Below are 23676 nucleotides of genomic sequence, written 5' to 3'. Positions count from 1 at the left end.
TATTTCCAGAAGCTTGGCAATCACGGTGAGTATTTTCTGGGAAAACAAAGAGAGGTTGTCAAATCAAGAACAGAGGGTGATAAGAGCAGCCACAACCACCCTGAGGTCCTGAGAGAGAGCAGCTTTTCCCAGCTCTGGGTGAAGCTGCATCCTTCCCACTGCAGCTCACCCACCCAAGGCAAGAAGGGGCCTCTGCTCACATGCAGCCTGATTGCATCCACTGCAGGATTCCAGGGTGGCCATCCTGGCACAGCCAACTGCTTGCAGTTCTCACCATGGAGGATTTGCCTTCTAATCACCATAAGCAAGTGGGTACATGTCACAATAGGACACGAAATGAATGACACGCACAAGCTGAGATGTCCAAGGTAAAAAGAGGGCAGTTTATTTCCAAACTCCAATATTTATAGACTTTCAAAAGTGACCATGGATTGGAGGATGAAATTGCCACCTCTCCAGCCACACTGGTCAAACCAACAGTCTATCAATTCTCTCCTCCTCCAAAAAGGAATGTAAAACAATCATTATTTACATGAAAAGTGTGTGAGAGGCTCCATTACAAAAATGTAAACATCAGAAGGCTCAGAAGAACTTTAGAAGAGCAGGGCAACAGGTACATGCAGTGTGCAGTTGTACCTGAACTGATGAGAAGCATTGATGAAAAGGACCATAAATGTTAGCAGGAAGAAGAAGAACACATGCAGGAATCCCAGACAAAAATCAGGGTAGCTTACCTCCCTATTCTCAAAACACAGGGACTGGCCTACACCACTCTCTAGTTAAGCACAATCCACAAATCTGAGATATGTCAAATCTAATGGACAATTGAGATCCTGCTCTGGGAATACAAAATTTAGGTTATGTACAGTGCCACTCTCACAGGCTAAAGAAAATCTGCTGAGGGCTTTGTGGAGGACAGGATTTATGTAATGATTACATTTTTAGTTAGTTAGGTTATTTTTAGGTTCATCACCAGTCTGTGAGGGGAGAGAGAAGGGAAGTAAACAACCACTGCAACTTCTAGGAGAGGTGCCATTTCATTCCTGTGGCTGTTTAGCCATTTCTAGAAATGGCTTCACCTTCTGCAAGCTCCACACTGACAAATGGCATGCAGCAATAAATAGCACAATGGGATAGTGTGACCTCTTGCCCCTTGATTTGGCTGCTTGGCAAGCAAACCTTGGTCAATGGGCACTGGTGACACTGTTCCCAGCTATGCCAGGATGAGCTGAGCTGCAAAGAAATACCTGGCAAGTGTTATCCCAGACAAAATGTTTAAGAAACATCCTCCCTACACGCCCATCTCTTCCTACACAAACTTACATTCTGCAAAATCCATTATGAGAGTCCAGATCAACATATCCAGGGTTGACCTCAGCCACCCGTGTGACACTGGAACTTTTCATAAATTTAATGTTTAAATAAACAACAATTCACCACAGACATAACAAGAGCCTTCCCAAGACATGACCACTCACACACACTTCCACCACTAAACCCTGAAAAAGAGACACTCAGAACCTTGTTGCAGTGCATGCACCATGCTTTTGATGATGAAGAAATAATTTTATTGAAGGCTCTCAATGGCTGCTCTATTATTTGCTCCGGTTTTAGCAGAAGTTGCTCTGGGTCTTGAGGCACGTTCTCCACTCACCAGGAGAGGTCACCACACACCTCAGTAACCAAACGAAGAGCCCAGATGGGATCTCACAGGAGGGACCTGGCTAAATGTCCCAGCTCAGAGCAGCCGGGGATGTGTCATGTCCATGCTGACCTTTGTGGTCAGCATGGACATGACATGAGAGAAGTTAGGAAGTGCAGTCAATGCCACAACTTTCCTGCCTGCAGCTGCTCCCACCGCAAGTTCAGCCTTGCTCCAGTGAGGCAATAACACAGACAAATTAGACCTCAGTCCAAACACCACAGATGTCTCATAAAACACAGAGAATGAAGAACTTGGATTCTGAGCAGTTTGGTGCAAGATCAACCTATGAATTTCTGAGATCCAACTTAAAGATCATGGGGAAGCAAAAATGTCCAGATCAACATATTTAGCGCTGAACTCAACCATCCATTTGAAACTTTTAATAAATTAAATGTTTAAATAAACAACCATTCATGGTGTTGATGCTGTACACTGAGCCTGCCAGCCCAGCTCCAGCCCACTCAGGGAGGGGAGGCAGGGGGACACCAGGAAAATGCTTGGAGATTGCAGCTAAATGTTAATGTCTCAGTGAGGGGCCCCTGGTGCCAGCTTCCCTCACAGACTCAGTGATCCCACTGTGATGAAAGTGCTGCAGAAACATCACTGCCCTTTCAGCCAGCCAGGGAATCTTGGCCTGAGCAGCTGGGAAGGAGAGGGAGGCTAAAGGGGTCAGTGTGCTTGGAAGGAGGAAGATGAGTTACTGCAGCAGTGCCCTAATGATGCCTTACCAAGCCTAGTAGGTGTGCTACCAACTTCAGTGCTCAGCTTCCTCATGGGATGAGGCAGGTATATCCCCAGAGTGTGGAAACCCAGGGCACAGGAATATTTCAGTGTCTGCTCTGGGGTGCCCTGACCCCCAGGGCAGCACTGACTCTGACCCTCATCCATGGAGAAAGTTTCCCAGACTTCAGGAGAGACTGGAACCCACAAAAGTGTGCAATAGATTCTAGAGAGCAGTGCAGGTGTGTCACTGGGTGAGAAATTGAGGGTTTGGGGTTTTTAGGATGTTGTGGATGGCAGCAAGGTGGAGGGCACAGGGTGCTGTCCTGGGTTTCTTCTTCATGCTTCTTCTTCCTCCTCCTCCATGGGTTTGGGTGGCATTTTGGAATTGGGCAGAAAAGTCTGCACTGCAGCTCTGTGGGATCAGTTCTTGGGTTAAAAGGGAAAATAATCCAGGTGTCAGCTCTTCATTGGACAGTTCAGTCTCACAAGCCCTTGGACCAAGAGATTGTTGGGCATTTTGTGCCTTGTAATGAAAAGCTGCTGAGCTCCCAGCAGTGAGGCTGTTTGACTGATAAGGAATAATAAACACCTGAGTGTGAACATGAACTGCTGTCTGAGTGCCTTCAGTCCAGAGCCAGAGACACCCACAGCTGGGACCTCCACACCAGAGGAATAGTTTGCCTTAATCTTGCTCTTTAATCAGATTTCTGATGATACAGGAGAAATACCTCAGGAATCTGGTAAACAACTTGTTGTTGGAGATGAGCAACACACATCAACCTGCTTCCTTCCACCCTATATGAAAGACTTGTCTTACAAAGAAGCACTTCAAAAAGGGACACAAAGCCATTTCCTAACTCTAAAATATTTCCTGCTGGCCTCAGGGGTTCCTCCTGAAGTCTCCATCCTAGCTGCACCACCCCAATGATAAATCTCTGTGAACATTCAGACCCTGAGTTTGATGCTCATCTGAGCCCTGAGAAAACCTGGAATGTAAAGCAGAGACATTTGCTGGAATGCTTTCTGTTTCCAGCTACTTGCCACGGCACCAAATCTGATCTGAACCCTGCTGGGGGTTACCTGGGCTGAAGCTGCCCTTGCTGTGTGGGTTATGGAGCTCTCTCTGAAATACAATCCCATGGAATGTCATTGTTTGGGGAGATGGAACATCCTTCACTTGTGCTTATGGACAGCATCCAGCTGCAAGGCATTAGGATGAGAGGCAATGACACAAATGGCAATGGGAAAATTCCAAGTAGATTTTAGTACATCATTGTTTCTTGAAGGTTTTCAAATTCACCTTGACAAGGCATTGAGAAATTTCATCGAAGTTGGCTCTGCTTTAGCACAAGATTGCACCAGAGACTCCTAGAAGTTCTGTCCAGCCTTAATTATTCTTTTACCAACAGAGTCATAGATGAGGACTGCACTAGTGCATGAATGTCCAACAGTATCCAGAGAGACAATTCTGCAGAACCCCAAAATGACTTCAGAGATCTCAAGGTCCAGAAGATTTATTATCCACTTTATGCAGACCTGTGAGAAGCCAATCAAAGCAACAAAACAATCCTGGAGAAAAGATGAACCTGAAACTGCCCTGACCTTTTCTTACTGTGTTGTTACCTTGAGTACACACCTCAAACCTCTGGGATGATGATTTCATTTACTAATAAGATTCATATCAAATGTGGTTTTCACCAACATCACCAACAAAAAAACCCCAACAATACAATAACATGAAACTTCTTTTTCTGTCACAGAGGGATGTTTCTGAGCTGTCTCCTTACAACACCCATTTCTAGAGACCCTTAAAATGATACCTCAAACTGATCTGCACATAAAAAACATTGAAAACATTAAACCTGCTGCCACATCACAGAATTATTTTTTCCAAGCTTCCAGGATCAACAAGTTGATACTGAAAATTGGTTTGCAAGCTTTCAGTAACTCAAATATCAGATGAAAAATACCAGATGGTCTTTAATTTCCATTTCCCTGTGTAGATCCAGCTTGATGGCCTTTAACTCTGTGCATCACATGTGTGCAAAAATGCCATGAAAGGGCAAGAAGTATTATTGCATTTCAATTTTCCAGTGAAGCCAAATTTCAAGCCTGCTCTTCCTTTCAGACTGATTGCAGATTTAATAGAAATTGTGTACAACAGACTGAGAAAGATCACATAAAGGAACTATTTTAAGCTGGATCCAGGGAAAGAGGAATTTCTTCCTCAACTCAAGCCTTGTAGAAGCTGTCTGTGCATGTCAGCTTGGTTTTGGCCACACTCACTGTCATTCAGGCCAATAACCACTGCAACTTGCACTTGCAATACTTGGTTTTCCCCTTCTCCTCCAAATCACACTCTTTTATCTCTTAAGTCAACAGCATCACATTAATAAGTTATATCATTAGGTTATGATAGCATTATTGTGTGATAACAGTTCTTACACAGCATGTTTTCTCACCCATCCCTCTGGTATGGAGTTCACAGACAAAGGAGCCAGGTGAATGTGTTGGGAACACCATTCACTTCCTTTCTCACTTCATAGCTCTCTCACAGTTATTTTTCTTTGATGAAAAAGAAAGGGTCAGCAGTCAGCCCAAGGAACCTTGAGCTGTGCTCACTCATGTACATCAGTGGCACCAAGACAGGAGAATGATGCTGCATTGCCTAAGTGGAAAATGCTCCTTTAATTCACCACCAGAAGAGAGAACTATTTCTTCCCTCCTCCTCCTGGGTGGATGAAACCAGATCAAAACCTCAAACCAATCCTTGCACTAGCAGGAACTCAAAAGGTAGATTTGGGAGGGGTTGGAGGAAGATATAAATGCTGATAGCTGGAGACAAAGCAACATTGAACTGGAGAGACTCAAGGAAAGAGGAATCAGACACCAAACATGAATCTGAAACTTCTTTTTTGCCCTGGATTCCTTCTGCTGCTTATTGTCAGTCAAAACCAGGCAGGGGCCAGATCCATTTCCAGCTTCCAGGTAAGTGACTGGCTGCTCAATAGAGCTGAAAGAAGCTGATGCTTCTTTAGGTATTGGACACATCAGATGAGCTCTGTTTCTTCCAACTCCATCTTAAAGAGGTAACATGATTGGCAGGAAGCTGAGACAGGCAGAAACAAAGTGATTAAACAGAGGAAATTAAAGTCATTGATCACTAGATTTAAATTTCTAATCACAGGAGGAGATTGAAAGGAAAATGTTTGTTTGTTTTGTTTTTCCCTGTGGATTCAGTTAGGGGACTGTACATTTAGAGTCATCCTGTGACTGAGTGTAGCAAAAAGATTTTGGAGTAAAGAAATTATTCTGGAAGGACTGTGATCTAAAGCCCTAGAGCAGTCACCTGCATGCACCCCCTAGTTCTAGCTGAAAAAGGAATGAAGGGGTTATGCCTGCAGGATCTCCTCCTCAGCTCAGCTGAGCAGCAATGCAGCCCCTGCTTGTGACTACCAGGTGTAGAATATAAGGAAAAGAGAAATTCTGCTTGTGTACCTATGTGTATTTGATTGTGCAGGAACTCAAAGTCATTAAGAGACATTTCAGTTACTGCACTAGGGAGCTGGTACTGCCATGTATGAAGTAACCTCTCACTGTGCAAAGAAATGTGTAAGATAATCCTTCAGAACCAATTTCAGCATGTCTCCTGCCATTGCATTAATTCTCTTAGATATCAACTGTTTTTTTCTTTTTCCTTATTCACACTTTATCAGGCCTTTTTCAAATTTTTCATAATTTATCCATAAGCCAGTGCCAGGAAATACTTTAATGGCAGTCTGGCAGCTCAGAAATATGTCCTCAAACTAAGCACAGAGTATAGTTAATATGGAAATCATGAGAGTTTCCAAAACCCCTCCTTCTCATCTCTTCATTTCCACCTTCTACCCTTCCCTTTTTCCAGGGTCTGTCCAAATTGTTAGATGAGGACCTGGAGCATCCCCTGGTCTCAGAAGAGTGGGACCATGAGCAAGATGAGCTGATGCCAGGAGGTGTCTTTGATCAGCCAGACACTGAACTCCAGTGGATGCAGAGCAGCAGGGAGCAGCCCAGGAGCATTTCCACAGGTGATGCTGCCATCCAGAGATTCCTCAGCCACCTCCTGAGCTCACCCCGTAGATACCAAGGCAGAAGAAAAAAGGGCCTCTCCAAACCAAACAGGGGCTGTTTTGGTGTCAGACTAGACAGAATTGGATCACTGAGTGGATTAGGATGCTGACTCTGCTGTGGTAAGAGAAAGCCAGAGGCTGCTGGTGTATGTATTCATGTATAACTTGCAGAAATATGCAAAAGAGCAGAGTTAATTCAGCTTCAAGGAAATGGTGCCTTGAAGTAAGTTTCCCCTTCCTATCACAAACACAGTTTATTATTTTACCTTCCTCAGAATTCACTGTCATCAGATGTAGACTTAAAACCTGAGAATGTCATACCTCTGTTTTACTTGCTTTCCCTCCTTCCTCTGAGTCAGCTGTAAGCATTTCATCTTGTCTTAGAGGAGCAGAGAGGTTTTCCACCAGCTCCCCAGGGATAATTGTTGTAATGCAAACAAACTCTAAGAACAGTGGAGCTAAACCTGAAGAACAGGAAGAAAACAGTTAATTTCCATGTGTGAAAACCTGCACACTTCTCTTTCTATTTCTTATTCATCTTCTCTATTGACAGGACTGACTTTGGGGTTTCAAAGCACCCCTTGCCTGCTATAGAACTGCTCTGTACTGAGCAAACACACCCACCTCTCCCCTGATATACTTGGCCAACAGAATGCACCTTTGCTCTACTGCCTGTTTGTATCAGAGTAATTATTTGTCAACATCTATCTGAAAATTAATTATAGAAAACTACATTGTACTCTTTGTTAACTGGATGTATAAACAAACAAGTCTCATTATGTCACAGGTAATAAACTGTTTTCCATAATGTAATGAGTTTGCTTCAGGGTTTGCTTCAGGGTTTGCTGTGTGATTTGTTCATATTTCATTCCTGAAACAGAGCCTTAGTTTGCAGTTAGACCCTGGAATTCAGGAGCATTTCAGAGGGCTGCTGTCTGGCAAACAGAAACCAGGACACAAAGCCTCAAGTCTCAGACCCACAATTTGAACAGGGCAGCTCTCTTAGCAGGCATCACTAGAAAGCAGTGACTCTGCATTTAGATCTGCCACTGATGGAAGAAAACAAATTTTTCTTAGTAGTATACCTCATTTTATTAACAAAAAAGAAAAAAAAGAAATTACCCCCCCCAAAAAAAAAAACCCAACCAAAACAAAAACAAAAAAACAACCCCAAAACAATCCTACCCTTCTCTGAAGGAAATTCAAAGGCACACCACTCATCCACAGGCAGATCCAGGTATTTCAAACCACTGAGAAGAAAATTGAAAAACATATCCTGAAGGCTTCTTTGTTTAACATTTTTTGTTAGGTCTTATGTTGTTTGCTAGTTAATCTGTTTAAGTTAACTTTATTAACAAAGCAACAGCAACTGTGAAAATGCACTGAGCAGGCATTTGTTGCCATATGCATACACAGCCCTGAGTACAAGCTCTCCAATGATGGGTTAGTTCATAATGAATTTATTACACTCTGAATTGCCATTCCTAAGAAAAAAATCACAAGGAAATTAAGATTTCTACCAATCAAAAAAAGAATTAAAGTCCAGAATGAAAACTGTTATTCTTTCATCTTCCAGCATAATTCCATACCAATAGCTAGTCTATAGATGGCTTAAATCAACTATTTAGGCTAAGAAGAAGCAGATCTGCTTACTTGGGAGAGCTTAACAGAAAGCACCCAGCTTTCTAAGAGTCCCTGTTCAGGTGTGCAAGCCCAGGGCTGGCCCAGGTGCAGCCCATGTGGTGGAAAGGTTAATCCACACAGCCCATGGACATCAGGGTGCCAAACAATGGAGATCAGCATCTTATGACACCGGGAGCTAATGGGAAGTTTGCAGCCTCCTTTCTAATAATCCTGAGTCTAAAGCTTGTTCCTAGCTCCCAGTAACTCTAGAGCAGGGATGTTGTCACAGACATAAAGGCTTCTTAATGTTGAAATTTCACTGAAACCCAGTGGAGGACAAGCACTACTGAAGTTTATTTGCAGAAAAATAACAGAGGTCAGAGTAGGTTGAAGTCTGAGCTGTGAACACTTGTGAACAGAATCCTACAGAAGATGAATAAGGAACAGATAAGAGTTGCAATTACAGAGATCAGGCTGGTAATGTGCCATCCCATCACCTGGCATTTTGTGGGAACATTTTAAAAAGGCACTTTCCTCAAAGCAAGAACAATTTATTTCACATGAAAGGCTCTATAATTAGATCCCCAGGACTGAAGCCAGGTGTGTTTGTACTGTAGGTAATTTGCTGAGTTCTATTAGCATTTAAATAATCAAAGCTAAGCTTTGAAGTGAGGATGCCAGTCAGATGAACGAAGCTCCTCTCTAGCTGTGCCATTTCCATCTTTGCTAAGATGAATTTACAGACCAGGGTGACAGAAGTTGCTGAGGACAAAAGCCTCCAATAAAAGTACTCCTACATGGAAAGAAACATACAGATATCTCTCTCAAATACATGTGCTTTTGGTGTACCTGTTTTGAAGTGATGTAAGGCAGTAATTGAGATTTGGTCTCATCCAAGACTCACTTCTGGCTAGCTTATTAATAGAATAATAGGGCCAGTTGTATTTATTCCCCTTGATCATCACACAGATCCTCTTCAGTCTCACTGCTTTATCCCTTTCCACTCCTGTCTTCAGTACACACAAAATTGAGGATAATGCACATCCTCACCAACATCTGCTTTCATTCTCTACCAGCAATAACCCTCCCACCTGACATGATCTTCCTTCACTCACTGCACTTTCAAAACACTCATCTCCTTTCTCAGCCAGGTTCTTTGCTGTGTTGCTTTAAACAAACCCACTTGCCAGCTGTTAAAACAGCTGGATGCAAAAATCACTGTCCCAAACCAGTTGATATTGCTGGTTTGCTTCCATTCAAAGCAAATGAAGAGGGCAGAAGGCAGAGCCTTAGTGAAATTGCTTTAGTATTACCAGACAGTGAATGAAAGGGACCCTGGCTGCTGTTCTGCCTCTTAGAGAGGGAAGGATTACAAAGGTAAGGAAGGGTTTGGTGACAATGCCAGAGAACCATCATCAGAGGAACTTTCAAAGAAAAATATCCTACACCCAAGTCTCAGGACATGGTCCACTCACATAGCACAGAAATTTGTATACCGAGAAGAAAAAGTTGTTATCCCAAAAACTGCTGCAGACAGATGAACATTTTCAATTCCTCCCACTTGTCTCCCCCAGAGAGAAATGATGATAGGGAGAGGGAAAGAGAAAGGGCTGGATATAAGGATAGGAATAGGGATAGAGATAGGTGTCAGAACCCAGGAAATTCCTCTGGCTGCTCTGGAGGGCTTGAGCCCCTGCCCGGGGGTCTCAGAGACCTTGGCACAAGCCCAAGACCCCTGTGCCTTTGATCTTGACCCATGAAAAAACAATTACCAACCTTTATATGAAGAATTACAAGTCAAAAGTGTTTAAGTAGAATAATAGTTTGTCACGGGGTGAAAAATAGATTTTTGAGGTTTTTAGAATGGGGGCTTGAGGTCCCAAGATGGAGGAATTTGGCTGTGCCTTGTCCTTTTTCTTTTTTCTTCCTTAGCCTCCATCTTCTGGGTGATGGCATTTTTAGATTGGTTCAGAGTAGAAGCTCACTGTCTAACATAGGTGATAGGTATTGGGAAGTTGTGGTAAATAATGTACACGTAGTTTTTAGTATAAAAAGATAACCCTGCCTCTGAGGTGGTCAGAGTGCCTCTGTCTGACCTGTTGAACGGACCTCAGCAGGCCAGACAAAGAATTTTATAGATAAGAAACAATAAACAACCTTGAGAATGAGAACAGAAGAGTTCTGACTCTTTCTCTGACTGCTGGGATGGGAAAAGAGACTTTGTGACACATCTGGGGGTCACTGTGAGCAGCAGAGATTCCAAGAGATGGATAGGGATAGAGATAGGGATAGGGACAGGGACAGGGACAGGGACAGGGATAGGGATAGGGATAGGGATAGGGATAGGGATCGGAGGCAGTTTCCCGGCCCTCCCTGGCTGCTCGCTCTGCCCCGGGCAGAGGCGCAGTGCGGAGCTGCGTTCTCTGCAGGAACCGCGGCCGGGGCCCCCCCACCCATCCCGCCGGGGCCAAGGGGTAGAAGAGGCGCTCTCGATCCCCCCTCTCCTTTCTTCTCCAGGACCTCCTGCAGTCGCTTCGGTGGCTCCGAAGCGGGAAGAGGAAAGGGAAGCGAGCCTGGGAGCCGAGCCGGTGGCCGGGCTGAGGACGGCTGCTCTGAGGGCGAGCTCCCGGGGGAGGAGAGCGTCCGGGCGGGGGCTCCGCTCCTGCCCTCAGACCTCCCCTGGCAGCGGAGGGACAGAGCCAGTGGAGGAGCCTCCTGTCCTCCCTCAGACAGAGACACTTCTGCAGCTTTGGGGCAAGGATGGAGAGGAGCGGAGCGCAGACGGGGCTGGGATGCGACCAGCACCGAGCCCGCGGGTGCCGGGGAGGAGCGGGGCAGCCCCGGGAGCTGCCGCCGGCTGAGAGCCTCGGAGCGGCTTCCCCGCAGCTCTCTGAGCTCATTTCACAGATTTCTGGAGCAGATGGAGAGGCTGAAGCCAGGATCGGCTCCCAGGCGTTTCCTGAGTCTCCGAGCCGGCGTTCAGCAGCCGTACCACCAGGCTGCCCTCATGCCCGCCACGGCAGTGGGCTACGGGGCAATAAACTCTGTGCCAAGCCTACACTGCCTTTTTTGAGAGGGTTTTTTTTTTTTTGGTCACGGTTAAGCAGATGGTCAGAGGATACAGAAACCCTCCAGAGCGCTCCTCTCCCTCGGCTCTAAGGGCTCTGTCCCGATCCTGGCCAGAACATCCCACCCGTTCTGGAAAGCCTTTGGCTGGAGGGTAGCAGCAGCAGGAGGGAGGGTAGCAGCAGGAGGGATGGTGGCAGCAGCAGGAAGGAGGATGGCAGCAGCAGGAGGGATGGTGGCAGCAGGAGGGATGGTGGCAGCAGCAGGAAGGAGGATGGCAGCAGCAGGAGGGATGGTGGCAGCAACAGGAAGGGTGGCAGCAGCAGGAAGGAGGGTGGCAGCAGCAGGAAGGGTGGCAGCAGCAGGAGGGATGGTGGTGGCAGCAGCAGGAAGGAGGATGGCAGCAGGAGGGATGGTGGCAGCAACAGGAAGGGTGGCAGCAGCAGGAAGGGTGGCAGCAGCAGGAAGGGTGGCAGCAGCAGGAAGGGTGGCAGCAGGAGGGATGGTGGCAGCAGCAGGAAGGAGGGTGGCAGCAGCAGGAGGGATGGTGGCAGCAGCAGGAAGGAGGGTGGCAGCAGCAGGAGGGATGATGGCAGCAGCAGGAGGGATGGTGGCCGCGTCCTTCCAGGACTGTGTCAGACCCTCCACGCTGTACTAAGGTGGCACTGCCAGGCACCGCTGCCAGATCTGGGAGCGTGGCAGTGAGCCAGCACGACTTTCCCGATGGCTTCAGTGCTGCCACCGGGGAATCCTGCCCGGAGGTGGGCACGGGGCTGGGGGTTAATTCCAGACAGTGTCCTACACACGCCGCTGTGCCGTGCGCTAAGCCGCTGGTATCAGTGCCAGGCTTGGCACGGCAGACCGCCATAGGGGGACGTCTTAGGACAAAGGGCTTTAAAAATCGCTTTAAACATCGCTTTAAAAATCCACCGGGTAGCGGCTGCAGCTGTAGGCGAAGGGCCGCGAGGGCTTCAGCACCTGGGACAGACGCCAATCGCCCCGCAGGGCTGCCCGCGCCTGCCCGGGGCTCCCTGCAGCCTGCACTGAGCCTCGAGGGTCCAGCACAGAGATAATGTATCATGATCACCGGGAGAAACAATCCGTGTTTAGGATGAAAATTAATTTCCCTCCTTGGAAAAAGTGAGGCATCACTTAATTGCAGGATGGCCACTCCAGACATTTTTACATTTCTGTTTTGATTCTTGTCTGATGGCCTCATTGATTAATTTCCCTCTCAATCTAACTATCATGCAGGGAAAGAGAGCCTGGGTGGGGTGTGGCATAGTTCTGTCAAAGGTTTTGTCGCTGGGAGATGAAAACAATCCAAATCTAGCCTCTTCCTCAGAACAGGAGGCTCTGTACAAGCAGTTCACACTCCCCAGCCCAGAATGGCAGCAGGAGAATGGACACAGGGGAAGGATGTGCAGCAGGTCAGGGCAGCACTTAAGGCAGGTCTGTCCATCAGCAGATGGAAACCCCCATTGTGCCAACCCCCAGGGTTATGGTCCTTAACAGGGCTGAAAAACAAGGATACAGAATCATCTTGGTGGGGAAGGGGCAATGTCACCTCAGCTGAGCTGTGTCCATGCTCCTCATCACAGGATCCACACACAGGCTGCCAGCAGCATCTCTCTGATCTGAACAACCAGAGCTGCTCCAACGGAGCCTCCTGTCACCACATCTCCCATCCCACACCCTGGGAAGCAGGGGAAATGTGCCAGATTCCCTCAAACAAGGCACAGTAAGCTTTTCAGAAGAACCTGCTGCCCTGTTAAGGCAGACATTTTACTGGGGAAATGACCAGCTGAGCATGGGCAATGCCTAGATCTTGACTCTCTACTGCTGGGCTATAAAGCCTAAAGTCCATATTAATTTACCAGGGTGATAAGACTGAGATAAACAAGTGACTTTTATAGCTTAACAATGATGAGCTGAGTTCTGACATTTCACACTCCATTTGCTTTGGCAGAACTGCAAGATGGATAATTGAGGGCAGAATTTGGCTGTGAAAATACAACTGCTACTGTGACAGGCAGCCATTTCATCCCATCTCTACACTTCACTACATTGTACATGGAACAGAGCAAAAAAGCTTCCTGTCTTAGAAAAATATTGTCAAGGCTGAAGCCATGCTGCTGCATCTCATTTATCAGCCATGGAACACAGAAGATGAAAAAGAATGAACCAGTAAAGAAGGGACTAAAGGACTATCTTGGGGTCTGACTTAATGACTAAAATGCTGGACAATTAGATTGTTTCACTGGGACAGGTCACTCAAAGCAAAATATTTCACATCTGAGATTAATATTGTGTCCCTCAATTTCTTGCTGCTGCGTGTGTGACCCAGAGGCTGCTGTACAGAAAAAAAAAAAAAAACCAAACACAAACTAAAAAAACAAAAAAAGAAAAAAAAAAAAACCCAGACACAAATGAAATCTCAGAGCAAGCTACAAAATGTTTTTGTACAGAGAGCATTAGGGAATACTTAGTGTGTGTGTGGGGGGGTGTGAAAGGAAAGAAACAAGAAATACAACAATAACCGATTCTAATTATCCTAATGAATAATTCTGGTTTATCTTCTCCCACTTTTGCAGTTTACAAAACAAAGTAACACCTTGGTACAAACAAACATACACAAACCAAGAGCAGCAGGATGAGAATACTTGTAACTAATTAATGAATTATACAGACACTGCAGTATAGAATGTTAATTATAAAAAATAAGTTGTCAGGATTTTTAAAAGCACAAAATAAGAAAGTGTTGGATTGCACAATAACACAAAAAATAGTATTGCTTTTATGTTCTAAAAAAAAAAGCATTGAGGAAAAACAGAGAGCTCTTATAATAAAGGGCTTCATCAGAACATAGACAGAGTTGGGCTGACTTCAGGCTATATTAGGAAGAAATAGCATTTGAGCATGACTTCACAACCTTGAGAATGTCCTTTCTAGTATAATTTTGGTAGCTGATCATGTGAACACTATGTGCACATGTTTGTACATAAACACCATGTTAAGACATTTAAGACATGGGCAATACTTTATCATTCTATTATTATTTTGAAAGTGTACTTAGGAGCTTCTTTCAAGATCTATGTTCATATGAAAACTCAACAAATTATTACTAGACTGATATTCAACTTACTCCTACATTTGTTGTTTCAATTTAAAATAACAAGAAACTTTAGGAAAATGGAAAATAAAAAGCCATTGCTTCATGATTTAGAAGTCTCTCACATTTCTGTAAAAAGATTAATTTTTAGTTATATGTACAAAGACAAAAACAGAAATTTGAAGCATTTCTGTACTTTTGCAATTTCTCATCTAAGCACAGGCAGTTTCTAGCTAATTTTAAGACATTCAGCACTTAAACAAATAATTACTTTTAGTTTTTAATACATTAAATTTAAGAGTTGGTTTTAACTCCTCACAAAACTCATATATATACAAATTCATCCATTCTTTCTTTGGGACAGATTCTGAATAAAACCAGCTATCTATATAAGTTCTCATTGAACAAGTTTCTTTCTTGTATGACGGTAAAATAAGATTATTGCTGAAACTGGCTGCCTGTTCTTTAAATTTTATTGCTGCAGGGTCAAGCCTTACCATGAATGCTTAAAGAAATCCCATTTTTAAGCTTTTGGCAGTTAATAAACTCTAGTGTTTCTCAGTGGTGCCGAAGCCGGGTGTCGCGGAGGGCTGGACGTGCTCGCTCTCCCCACGGTCAGTTCTGCACTGAGGTGCACATCGAGGTGCTGCTCTTGTTGGTAACACACAAATACAAAGTTTCAGTGCTGATATCACCTCAGCAGCAATGGGAAAAATGGCCCAAATCTGGGATTTTCAGCACACTTTCTGGTAGGCAGTGGCCGTGCATATTCCATATAAGAAGGAAAGTGTGCACAATGCTTTAGGTGTCCTGAAAGACAATTTCTCTTCATTCTTGACTCTTCACCAAATACTGATCTGAAAGCCTATTCTTTCCCCTGTAAAAGGCATTTTCCTTATGGAAATCTCCTAACTGAGCAAAGTTTAGAGCAGTTTTGGGATTGTTTCCCATCTCTGTAAATCTGACCATAGGGGTCTCTTGAAAGAGAATTGCTAAGAATTTCCAACTGGACTATGTAATCACAGCGCCTGGTATCAAGAGGAGGGGGAGTGACATGAAATCACTGACTTGTGACATACATTCCTCAGCAACAGCAGCTGCTGCCTAATGACAGCTAATAAAGGGAATCTTCCCTTGACAGAGCTGCATGCCTGCAGTGGGACTGGAATGTGCCCAAGATAAACCCACTGATAACCTAGGAAGCTGGGATCACCCAAAGAGTATAAAAGACAAGCTTCAGAAGAGAGACAACAGGACAAGGAAGAAAGAGACTTGAAGGGACATCTCAGAAGAAACAGCTTGAACTTCCCTACTCCCAACGAAGTCAGTGCCATGGACACTAAAGGCTCATTTTTCTATGGCTTCCTTTTGCTGCTGCTCATCCAGCTCCAGCCCAGCAGAGCCAACCCTATCTACAGCCTCAGCCCTGCCAAAGAACTGGCCAGCATGGAGGTGAGGACTCTCATTTTGCAAACTTTTGGGGTGCTTAGCAGAGTGTGAGGTAGTGCTTTGCCTTCCTTTTGCATGACTGGATTGCAATAACCACATCAGCCATCACATGCTGGGGGACAGAGAGTCAGCTTTTCAAAGGGGCTCAGAGAAGCTCTGTAGGGCAATATCCTCCTGTGTTGGGTTCACCCAAGCTCCCGGGCAGTAGTGGGAACCAAGATTGTGATGTTGTAGGATATCTGCTTTGGTGTTTTGCTTCTTTTTCTTTTAAAGATAGATCTTCCTGGCAACAAAGTTGTAGGGAAGGAAAAAGTCATCAGAGTAGCTCTGTAAGAACAAATAGAAAACTCTGAGCTGGGGTCCTGTCTATGTGCTTACCCCTGCTCCACAGGGCAGCTATATGGCTCTAGCTTTGTGAATTTCAGAGATCTGGTTGTGTATGGATGAGAGATGAGGAGGTAAAATGGAGCACCCAAAGACAAACTTTTAGAAATATTACTAAAGGAATTAACACAATCATTTAGTGTGGATCATCCAGAAAAGCTTCCAGAGCTATAAAATTACCACTAAGCATTTTAACAAATAATAGAGAAAATCCATTGTTACAGCACAGTGCAAGCTTGAGACTGATGGGATCTGAAAGCTCAAACCTTTCCTTGGGCTGGTTGGTACCAGTAACCAGCTTCTCAAAGCTGTTCTCAGGCCCCAAGAACAAACTCCCTGAGTTGATAAGGAAAGTGAAGCTAAAGCTGCCTCTGGGGTGTTTCCAGCAGCCAGGAAGAGTGGCTTCCAAATGCACTCACTGTCAGGCAAACCATAAGGCTCATTCCTCTATATTAATATTCTAGAGTTGGGTAATTGATTCCTCTAATTGGTTGAGCTGCCTTTGACGAGGTTATCTGACCCCAGTTACACAAAGCTCTACAAATTACAAAGAAAGGTACCCAGGAAGCAATCACACAGCAGGCATGAATTTACCATAGAGGTATTTTCAGTTACTTTCAGGAGTAGCCATCCTGTAATCCCTGGGGCAGAGATTAGTGAAAACACCTAGAGCTTCTCCAAGTGATGTCCATTGGAATAGCCAGGGGTGACAAAGCAGCAATGTGAGGACGGGGGAGTGGGCTATGTGGCTAGAGCTTCTCTCAGACTGTGTACCACTGGTGGGCTGAGTAGACCCTGAGCAACCCACATCTTACATTTTCTTCTCTGCCAATGTGTTCTAAACTTGCCAGTAAGATACACATGATGGCAAGCAGCTTCACTCAGTTCACAAGGTGAAGCTATGCCTTCCCAAAGATGGAATTAATATGAACAGGGATATAATGCAGAGGACAGAACCCAACCGCCACCAGTGAGGCTGGGATCCAACCTGTCAGTCTCCCTAGGGTGGGCTATGGGACCATTGACGAATACAGAACAGAATGACTGGAAGAGTTAGCAAATGACCACAAAGCAAGGAATTCCATTAATTTAATCCTTCTTTTATAGGCTCTGCTGGAAAGACTGGAGGATAAGTTTGCAATGATGGAAGCCCTGGAGTCCAACCCCGACCTGCAAGAACCCAAAACCCAGGAGGAGATCCTGTCGGAACTTGCTGATGATGGTGACAACCAGAAGGCTGAACCCAGGCTTGCACCCAACACCCCCCTGTCCTACAGGGACCCCTTCCTCAAGAGACTGAGGGGGCTGCAGATGCCCAGGATGATGAGAGATTCTGGCTGTTTTGGGAGGAGGATTGATCGGATCGGCTCCCTCAGTGGGATGGGCTGCAATGGTGAGTCCTGGCTAAGCCATTCCACTGACCAGCACAGAGCGTGTCCCTACTGTGTCACAGGGGAGGAGCTTCTCATTAAAGTCTTTAAGATACAGTTTCAGAATGGAATTAATTTGAGCCTAGTATTTAAGCTAGTGTTGGTTTTTCAAAAGCATTGCTGATAGTGGTGACACGTACCAAGACAAAACCAGATTCTAGTAACATTTGTTTCATGTTTGGTTTGCAGGTTCCCGGAGAAATTAGGATCAACCTCCCTAGAGCCTGCTCTGAAGAATGCTTTACAGTACCCCTTCCTCCCAAGATGAAAGCCAGATGCTTTCCAAGCTCCTCAACAGAAAGTTATTCCTATTTTTATTTATTTATTTATTTATTTATTTGATGTTTTTTAAAGAACATTTCTTACGTTAGCACTGACAGACCATCTTTAAATAAAACTAACACATTAGACATCTGTGCTGGACCTCTCTCCTGTCTGTTGCATTAAATTTTCTTGTATTTGCCTAAAGTCAAAATCTTAAGTTTTATTGATATTCTGGTACCCACAAGCCTGGATCTTACTTACATGAGACAGAGAAAATTTAGAAAAAATGAAAATGAGTTTTTGACTAGAGGCTTTTCCTCTGCAGTAAGAAATGCTAATAGGTTAGCAGGAAAAAACAAAAACTTGCATAACATTGAAAGATCATTATGAGTCCTCATATAGACAGGGTTTCAGTGATAAGAGAGTCCTTTTGCTGGTTTAAATTATTTAGTCATGGGAACTGCCACAAATGCCTCAAGTAAGCAAAAGTTACATGAAAAGAAATAAATAAAATCATAACACTTGACAAGTTTCAAGATAACCAGAGGGAGGAAAGGGAATTCATTGTATATGCTTTCTAGCAGTGACCCAATAAAGGTTACGAGCATCAACACAAAGATCCATCCTTAACTGTGTCTTGTCTCACTCTGCACCTGGCTGAGATGCTGATTCCCAGAATTTCTCAAAGGTTTGAATATTATCATGATATTCCTCATGAGAGGGTAGGTGGGATCACTGAACTACACAGCAGCTTGGATGGAGCATTTATCCCTTTCTGGGAGTGGCCCCTTGCAAAGTTGTTCTAACAAGGCTAATGGGAATACTGGAAGTCTGATTAATTTTTATTTAACCTTGCTAGATTTCACACCTAGGAGCTGAATTTGACTCAAAACATATTCTAGCACCCAACCAAAGAAGGAAATATTGCCAAAACCACATTCAGTCAGCATCCCAAAAAGAGCTTGGATCCCCATGTGAGCAATGGCATCAAGCCCAGCTCAACACAACTGTCCTGTGGTTGACTGCATGTACTGCTAGGAACTGTGTTATTTTGAGCACCTCATGAGTCTCATTCCCAGAATCTCAGTGCCTTCCCATGGAGCTGAGTACCCTGAGAAGCTTGTTCAGGGCTTAAGAAAGCAGCACCAGGACAGACCCAGCTGGAACAGTCCAATTCTGACTTTGCTTATGCAAATGCACATGGCGACAGAAACAGTCCCTGGTGAGGATAAGGAATTGGAAGGCAGGTGTTCCAGAGCTGCTGACAACAGCTCTCAGGGGCCACAGCTCCAGGGAAAGGGTAAATTCAAGCACACACCCCTCCTTGCACAAGGCCAGGCACAGCTAAGGGTGCTGCAACACTTTGATAGGGCTCATGTCACACATCACATTTGTGACAAGCCCCCTCCCAGTCACTCCCTGCAGTGCTGACATGGCCTCCAAGTGGGATCTGTGTGCTCCTCTCCACACTGGGTCTTGTGATTCTTTCCTAGGGAAGAAGGGCAGAAGTCCAATCTGAGGGACTAATTTTGGTACACTCCAACAGGAAACCACAGTGTGATACAAATCCTCTCCTTTCAGCAGCACCAGCTACAGATAAAATATTTTGGGGAATAGTGTCCACACAGGTTTCCCTGACAGAAGAATAAATTCTCAGACTAAGTTTCCCAGCACCATCCATGGACATCTCTGCAGTGAAAGGTACAGTGACTTTGCATTTACTCAATTTCACAGATCATGGGGGTGACTTGGGAGCCCTCGGGGGGACAATGGGGCTTTGTATTCTTAAGAGGCTTTCCAAACACACCCACTGCAGCACCATGCAGGAGGATCCCTCCACACCAGCAATGGGCAACAGCCTGACTTCCCCTGTGCTGCTGAAAGTAAAAACAATTCATGTACTCTAGTAACAGCTCTTGCTGGAGCTGAATTTTACCCAGTCAAGCACAACTTGCACAGACACTGTAAATTGTCCCTCCCTGTCAGTCCCTCAAGGCACAAACCACTGATTAGTTCAGTGGAATGTGCTAAAAATGGCAAGAAGAGGCAATGCTTCCTGACCTAAAGCCAGGTGGGTCCAGTATTAGCAGCAAGCCAGTTCCTGGTGGAACAAGTCTGTATTAGCTTGCAGACAGTAAGTTAATAGACCCTGCAGTCTGGGAGAACCTAATTGAGGGTAAGCAATCGAGGAAAAAAGCATCTCTGACTGGATTTTTACTGCTACTCCCATACACACACTGAGCTGTAAAGCACCCTCAGGGAAATCTTGCAGCCAGGTCAGAATAGTGCTGCACTCAGAAGGAAGCACTGGGAAAAGCTGAATGGGAGAAACTCGACACTGATCAGCTCTGCAGGCAGAGAACATCACCCCCAAGGATGGAAAAAGCTGCCACTGATGCTGTGAGTGCTGGATCAGAGAGAGCAGGGAACAATCTTGTGGACAGCCATCATGCAAATGAAGAAATATCCCAGTGGGACCAGAGAAGGACCAGGCTAACACCCTCCACACAGCTGTAATGACATTTGCCACCTCCTGCCCTGCCAGACTTCATTCTAACTTCTGAACAGTGCTTGGCAGTACTCATTATTGGCCATGGATAATTCAGCAGCTTGCTTTCCTTTGGACTCTGAAACCCAGTAATTCCATTAGCATGCTCCATGCACTCTGTAAGGCAAGAGCCTTGTTTGGAATAGGAGTCTGCTTAGCACAGCAAGCATATTTGCAAATTAGATTTGATGGTTTCTCTGCCCCTCAGACACTGCACTATCCCTATCCAGCTTCCCACTAAACAAAATGCTTCCACTGAAATCCAAGCTGGCAGGCAAGAATGCCAAGAGGAGCTGTCAGCACTGCTTGGTTTCTCCAAGAAATCCTAAGTGAAGTACAGGGTACCCACCCTCCACTGCTGCAAGGAGACGTAGAGCTGGGCCAGTTCACATCCCAATCTGGCCACAACCAGCTTGCTTGATTTACTTCTCCTGAATCTTGGCCCCCAAAGGCCTTTGCTGATTAACATCTGCTTGATAAGTGTGCACCACACTTCTGTGTGGGAAGGAAGGAAGATTTGTAAGACTTTCCCCCTCTATTACCATCTCTCAGAAAACCAGCACAATCCCTCTGGGGAGGAGGTAAAGTTTATGACAACAGAAGGTGGTGGGAAGGCAACTAGAGTCAGGCCTGCTATGCTGGGAATTGGAAGACAAGAAAAGAATAAAACTGGTGTTTTATATACTAGAGAGATATTCTCTAGTATAGGCATCAAAGAGCTGCTGGGGGAGTCAAAGGTCTCAAGGATGTAATGTCTTAGCTGTTAGTCATGAGTTTTCAACACAGTATTGATTTCTACTGAAACTGGTATATAACTGAGTTCCAGTCTCTGCTTTAAAATGCCTAAAGTATCAATAAAATGTGTGTTAAACCATACACAGCCCACACAGCAATCAAAACAGCCTGGAGAAAGGGACATCCTACTCACTTTTAAACTGTTATCTTGTTGAATTCGTGAGGGTTTCCAGGACAAGGTGAGAAATGAGAATCTGACTTTATGTTCTCTGAAGGCTGATTTATTATTTTATGATATTATATTAAAAGAATACTATACTAAAACTTTACCAAAGAAAGAGAAGGATACAGACAGAAGGTTTAACAAGAATGATAATGAAAAACTCGTGACTGACTCAGAGAGTCCAACACAGCTGATGGTGGCTGGTCATTAAATAAAACCAATTCACATGAAACAAATCAAACATTTACCAGTTGGTAAACAATCTCCAGACCACATTCCAAAGCAGCAAAACAGGGAGAAGCAATCAGATAATTATTGTTTTCATTCTTTTCTGAGGCTTCTCAGCTTCCCAGGAGAAGAAAACCTGGCCAAGGAATTTTTCAGAATATATGACAGTGACATTTTCTCAACATCCAAACCTCACTGACTGACTCCCCTCCCTTCCCAGACAGCAGGGGAGCTCACTGATGTCTCATCCCAGCTCCCAGTAAGCCTTTGCAGACACTGCATTTGAACAGTGGATGCAGAGGAGACTGAGTGTATCCCACTGCTGCTGACAAGCCCTTCAGCACCCTGGACAACAAGAGCAGCTTCTCTTCTCACAGCCCTGCAACAGCCAAAGCTCCAGGCAGCCATCCTCTGTTCCTCCCAGTGCCTGCTGCACGACTCATAACTGTGAATGCCTATGCCTGTATGGGAATGCACACACACTGAAGAGGCAGCTTGTATCTGCTAGCAAAGCAAAAATCGAAAAAATAATAATAATCTCACTGAACACCACAAATTTTTTTCTGCTAGAGCCCCAGTGTGTCATTACAGGGCCAATGATGCATGGCTAGATTCAATGAGTCTATAAACCTCTCCCATTCCCTCCTATGTTGCTGCACTTACAACCAAAGGCAGCGCAGAGCTCCCCCAGTCCTTTCTCCTGATGACTCCTTCCCACCCCAGCCAGGGTATCCTTCCTATTCCTTGCTTAGTTAAGCCCTCTGTGGCATTTCTTTAGCTCCTCAAATCAGACTTTCTGCCATTCCCTCCCAAGAGATGGTTTTACCCATCTCAGGCTTCCCCTGGCATTACACACCCACCAAGGGAGAGCCAGAGGGCAGCAGCCAGACAAGCTGCTGGCCAGCTCTGTGTTAGAGTGCCTCAGAGAGCTACTGCATTAATCCTGCACAACATCTGCATATTCTGTACAGCATCTGTGCTGCATGAACCCTGCACAACATCTGCATATTCTGTACAGCATCTGTGCTGCATGAATCCTGCACAACATCTGGATATTCTGTACAGCATCTGTGCTGCATGAACCCTGCACAACATCTACATGTTCTGTACAGCATCTGTACTGCATGAACCCTGCACAACATCTGCATATTCTGTACAGCATCTGTGCTGCATGAATCCTGCACAACATCTGCATATTCTGTACAGCATCTGTACTGCATGAATCCTGCACAACATCTGGATATTCTGTACAGCATCTGTGCTGCATGAACCCTGCACAACATCTGCATATTCTGTACAGCATCTGTACTGCATGAACCCTGCACAACATCTGCATATTCTGTACAGCATCTGTACTGCATGAATCCTGCACAACATCTGCATATTCTGTACAGCATCTGTGCTGCATGAACCCTGCACAACATCTACATGTTCTGTACAGCATCTGTGCTGCATGAATCCTGCACAACATCTGCATATTCTGTACAGCATCTGTGCTGCATGAATCCTGCACAACATCTGTATCTTCTGTACAGCATCTGTACTGCATGAATCCTGCACAACATCTGGATATTCTGTACAGCATCTGTGCTGCATGAATCCTGTCCAACACAGCCCCCAGTGCACAGAAACAGGGAAAGGCAGTGAGCTTTTGGGTCAGATATTTCTACAGTGCTCAAAGACTACTTACATTTTTGGCTTGTAAGCCAAAATGAGATGAAAGTTCAAAAATTGTCACCAATTCTTTTCTGTAAGGCAGACAGCAGGACAAAGCAGGAAAGACAGCCACAAACTAAATAAACATTCAAGATGAGATTAAGATAGATCCTCCATCCCCTGGAGAAGCCAAGTGTAAAACAAGAGGCGACACACTGTAGTTTAAACCTCTTTCATTAACTTACTGGGAGGAAGGTGAGTTCTCAGGTAAGAAAAGCAGCACAATGGGCACAATTTAGCTCCTTATCAAATATGGCAATTCCCTCCTTTGAAACAGCTGCTGTGAGAATGTGGAACCACAGTGGTCACAGCCTAATGGATCACAGCCATTCCTCTCTGCCTAGTCTAAGAGAACCTTCTG

At 45.0% G+C, this 23676-nt stretch overlaps 1 protein-coding gene and 1 long non-coding RNA gene across 2 annotated transcripts; one reads left to right on the top strand and one right to left on the bottom strand.

Annotated features, from left to right (window-relative positions):
- Positions 1–389: 389 nt before the first annotated feature.
- LOC127060354 (uncharacterized) lies at positions 390–8196 on the bottom strand. The gene is made up of 3 exons (XR_007779295.1): positions 7723–8196; positions 6859–7001; positions 390–5537 (listed from the first exon to the last, which is right to left on the bottom strand). It is a non-coding gene; the product is annotated as an uncharacterized LOC127060354 (long non-coding RNA).
- Positions 8197–13731: 5535 nt separating this feature from the next.
- LOC103820846 (natriuretic peptides A) lies at positions 13732–20480 on the top strand. Its single transcript, XM_018920459.3, has 2 exons — positions 13732–15790; positions 17279–20480. Exons 1-2 carry the CDS (start codon positions 15671–15673, stop codon positions 17723–17725), a joined length of 567 nt encoding a protein of 188 aa, XP_018776004.3. The 5' UTR covers positions 13732–15670; the 3' UTR covers positions 17726–20480.
- The last annotated feature ends 3196 nt before the right edge of the window (positions 20481–23676 follow it).

The sequence above is a fragment of the Serinus canaria genome, chromosome 21 (genome assembly GCF_022539315.1).
Source record: "Serinus canaria isolate serCan28SL12 chromosome 21, serCan2020, whole genome shotgun sequence".
Taxonomy (NCBI): Eukaryota; Metazoa; Chordata; class Aves; order Passeriformes; family Fringillidae; genus Serinus; species Serinus canaria.
This window is presented reverse-complemented; position numbering and strand designations above follow the sequence as displayed.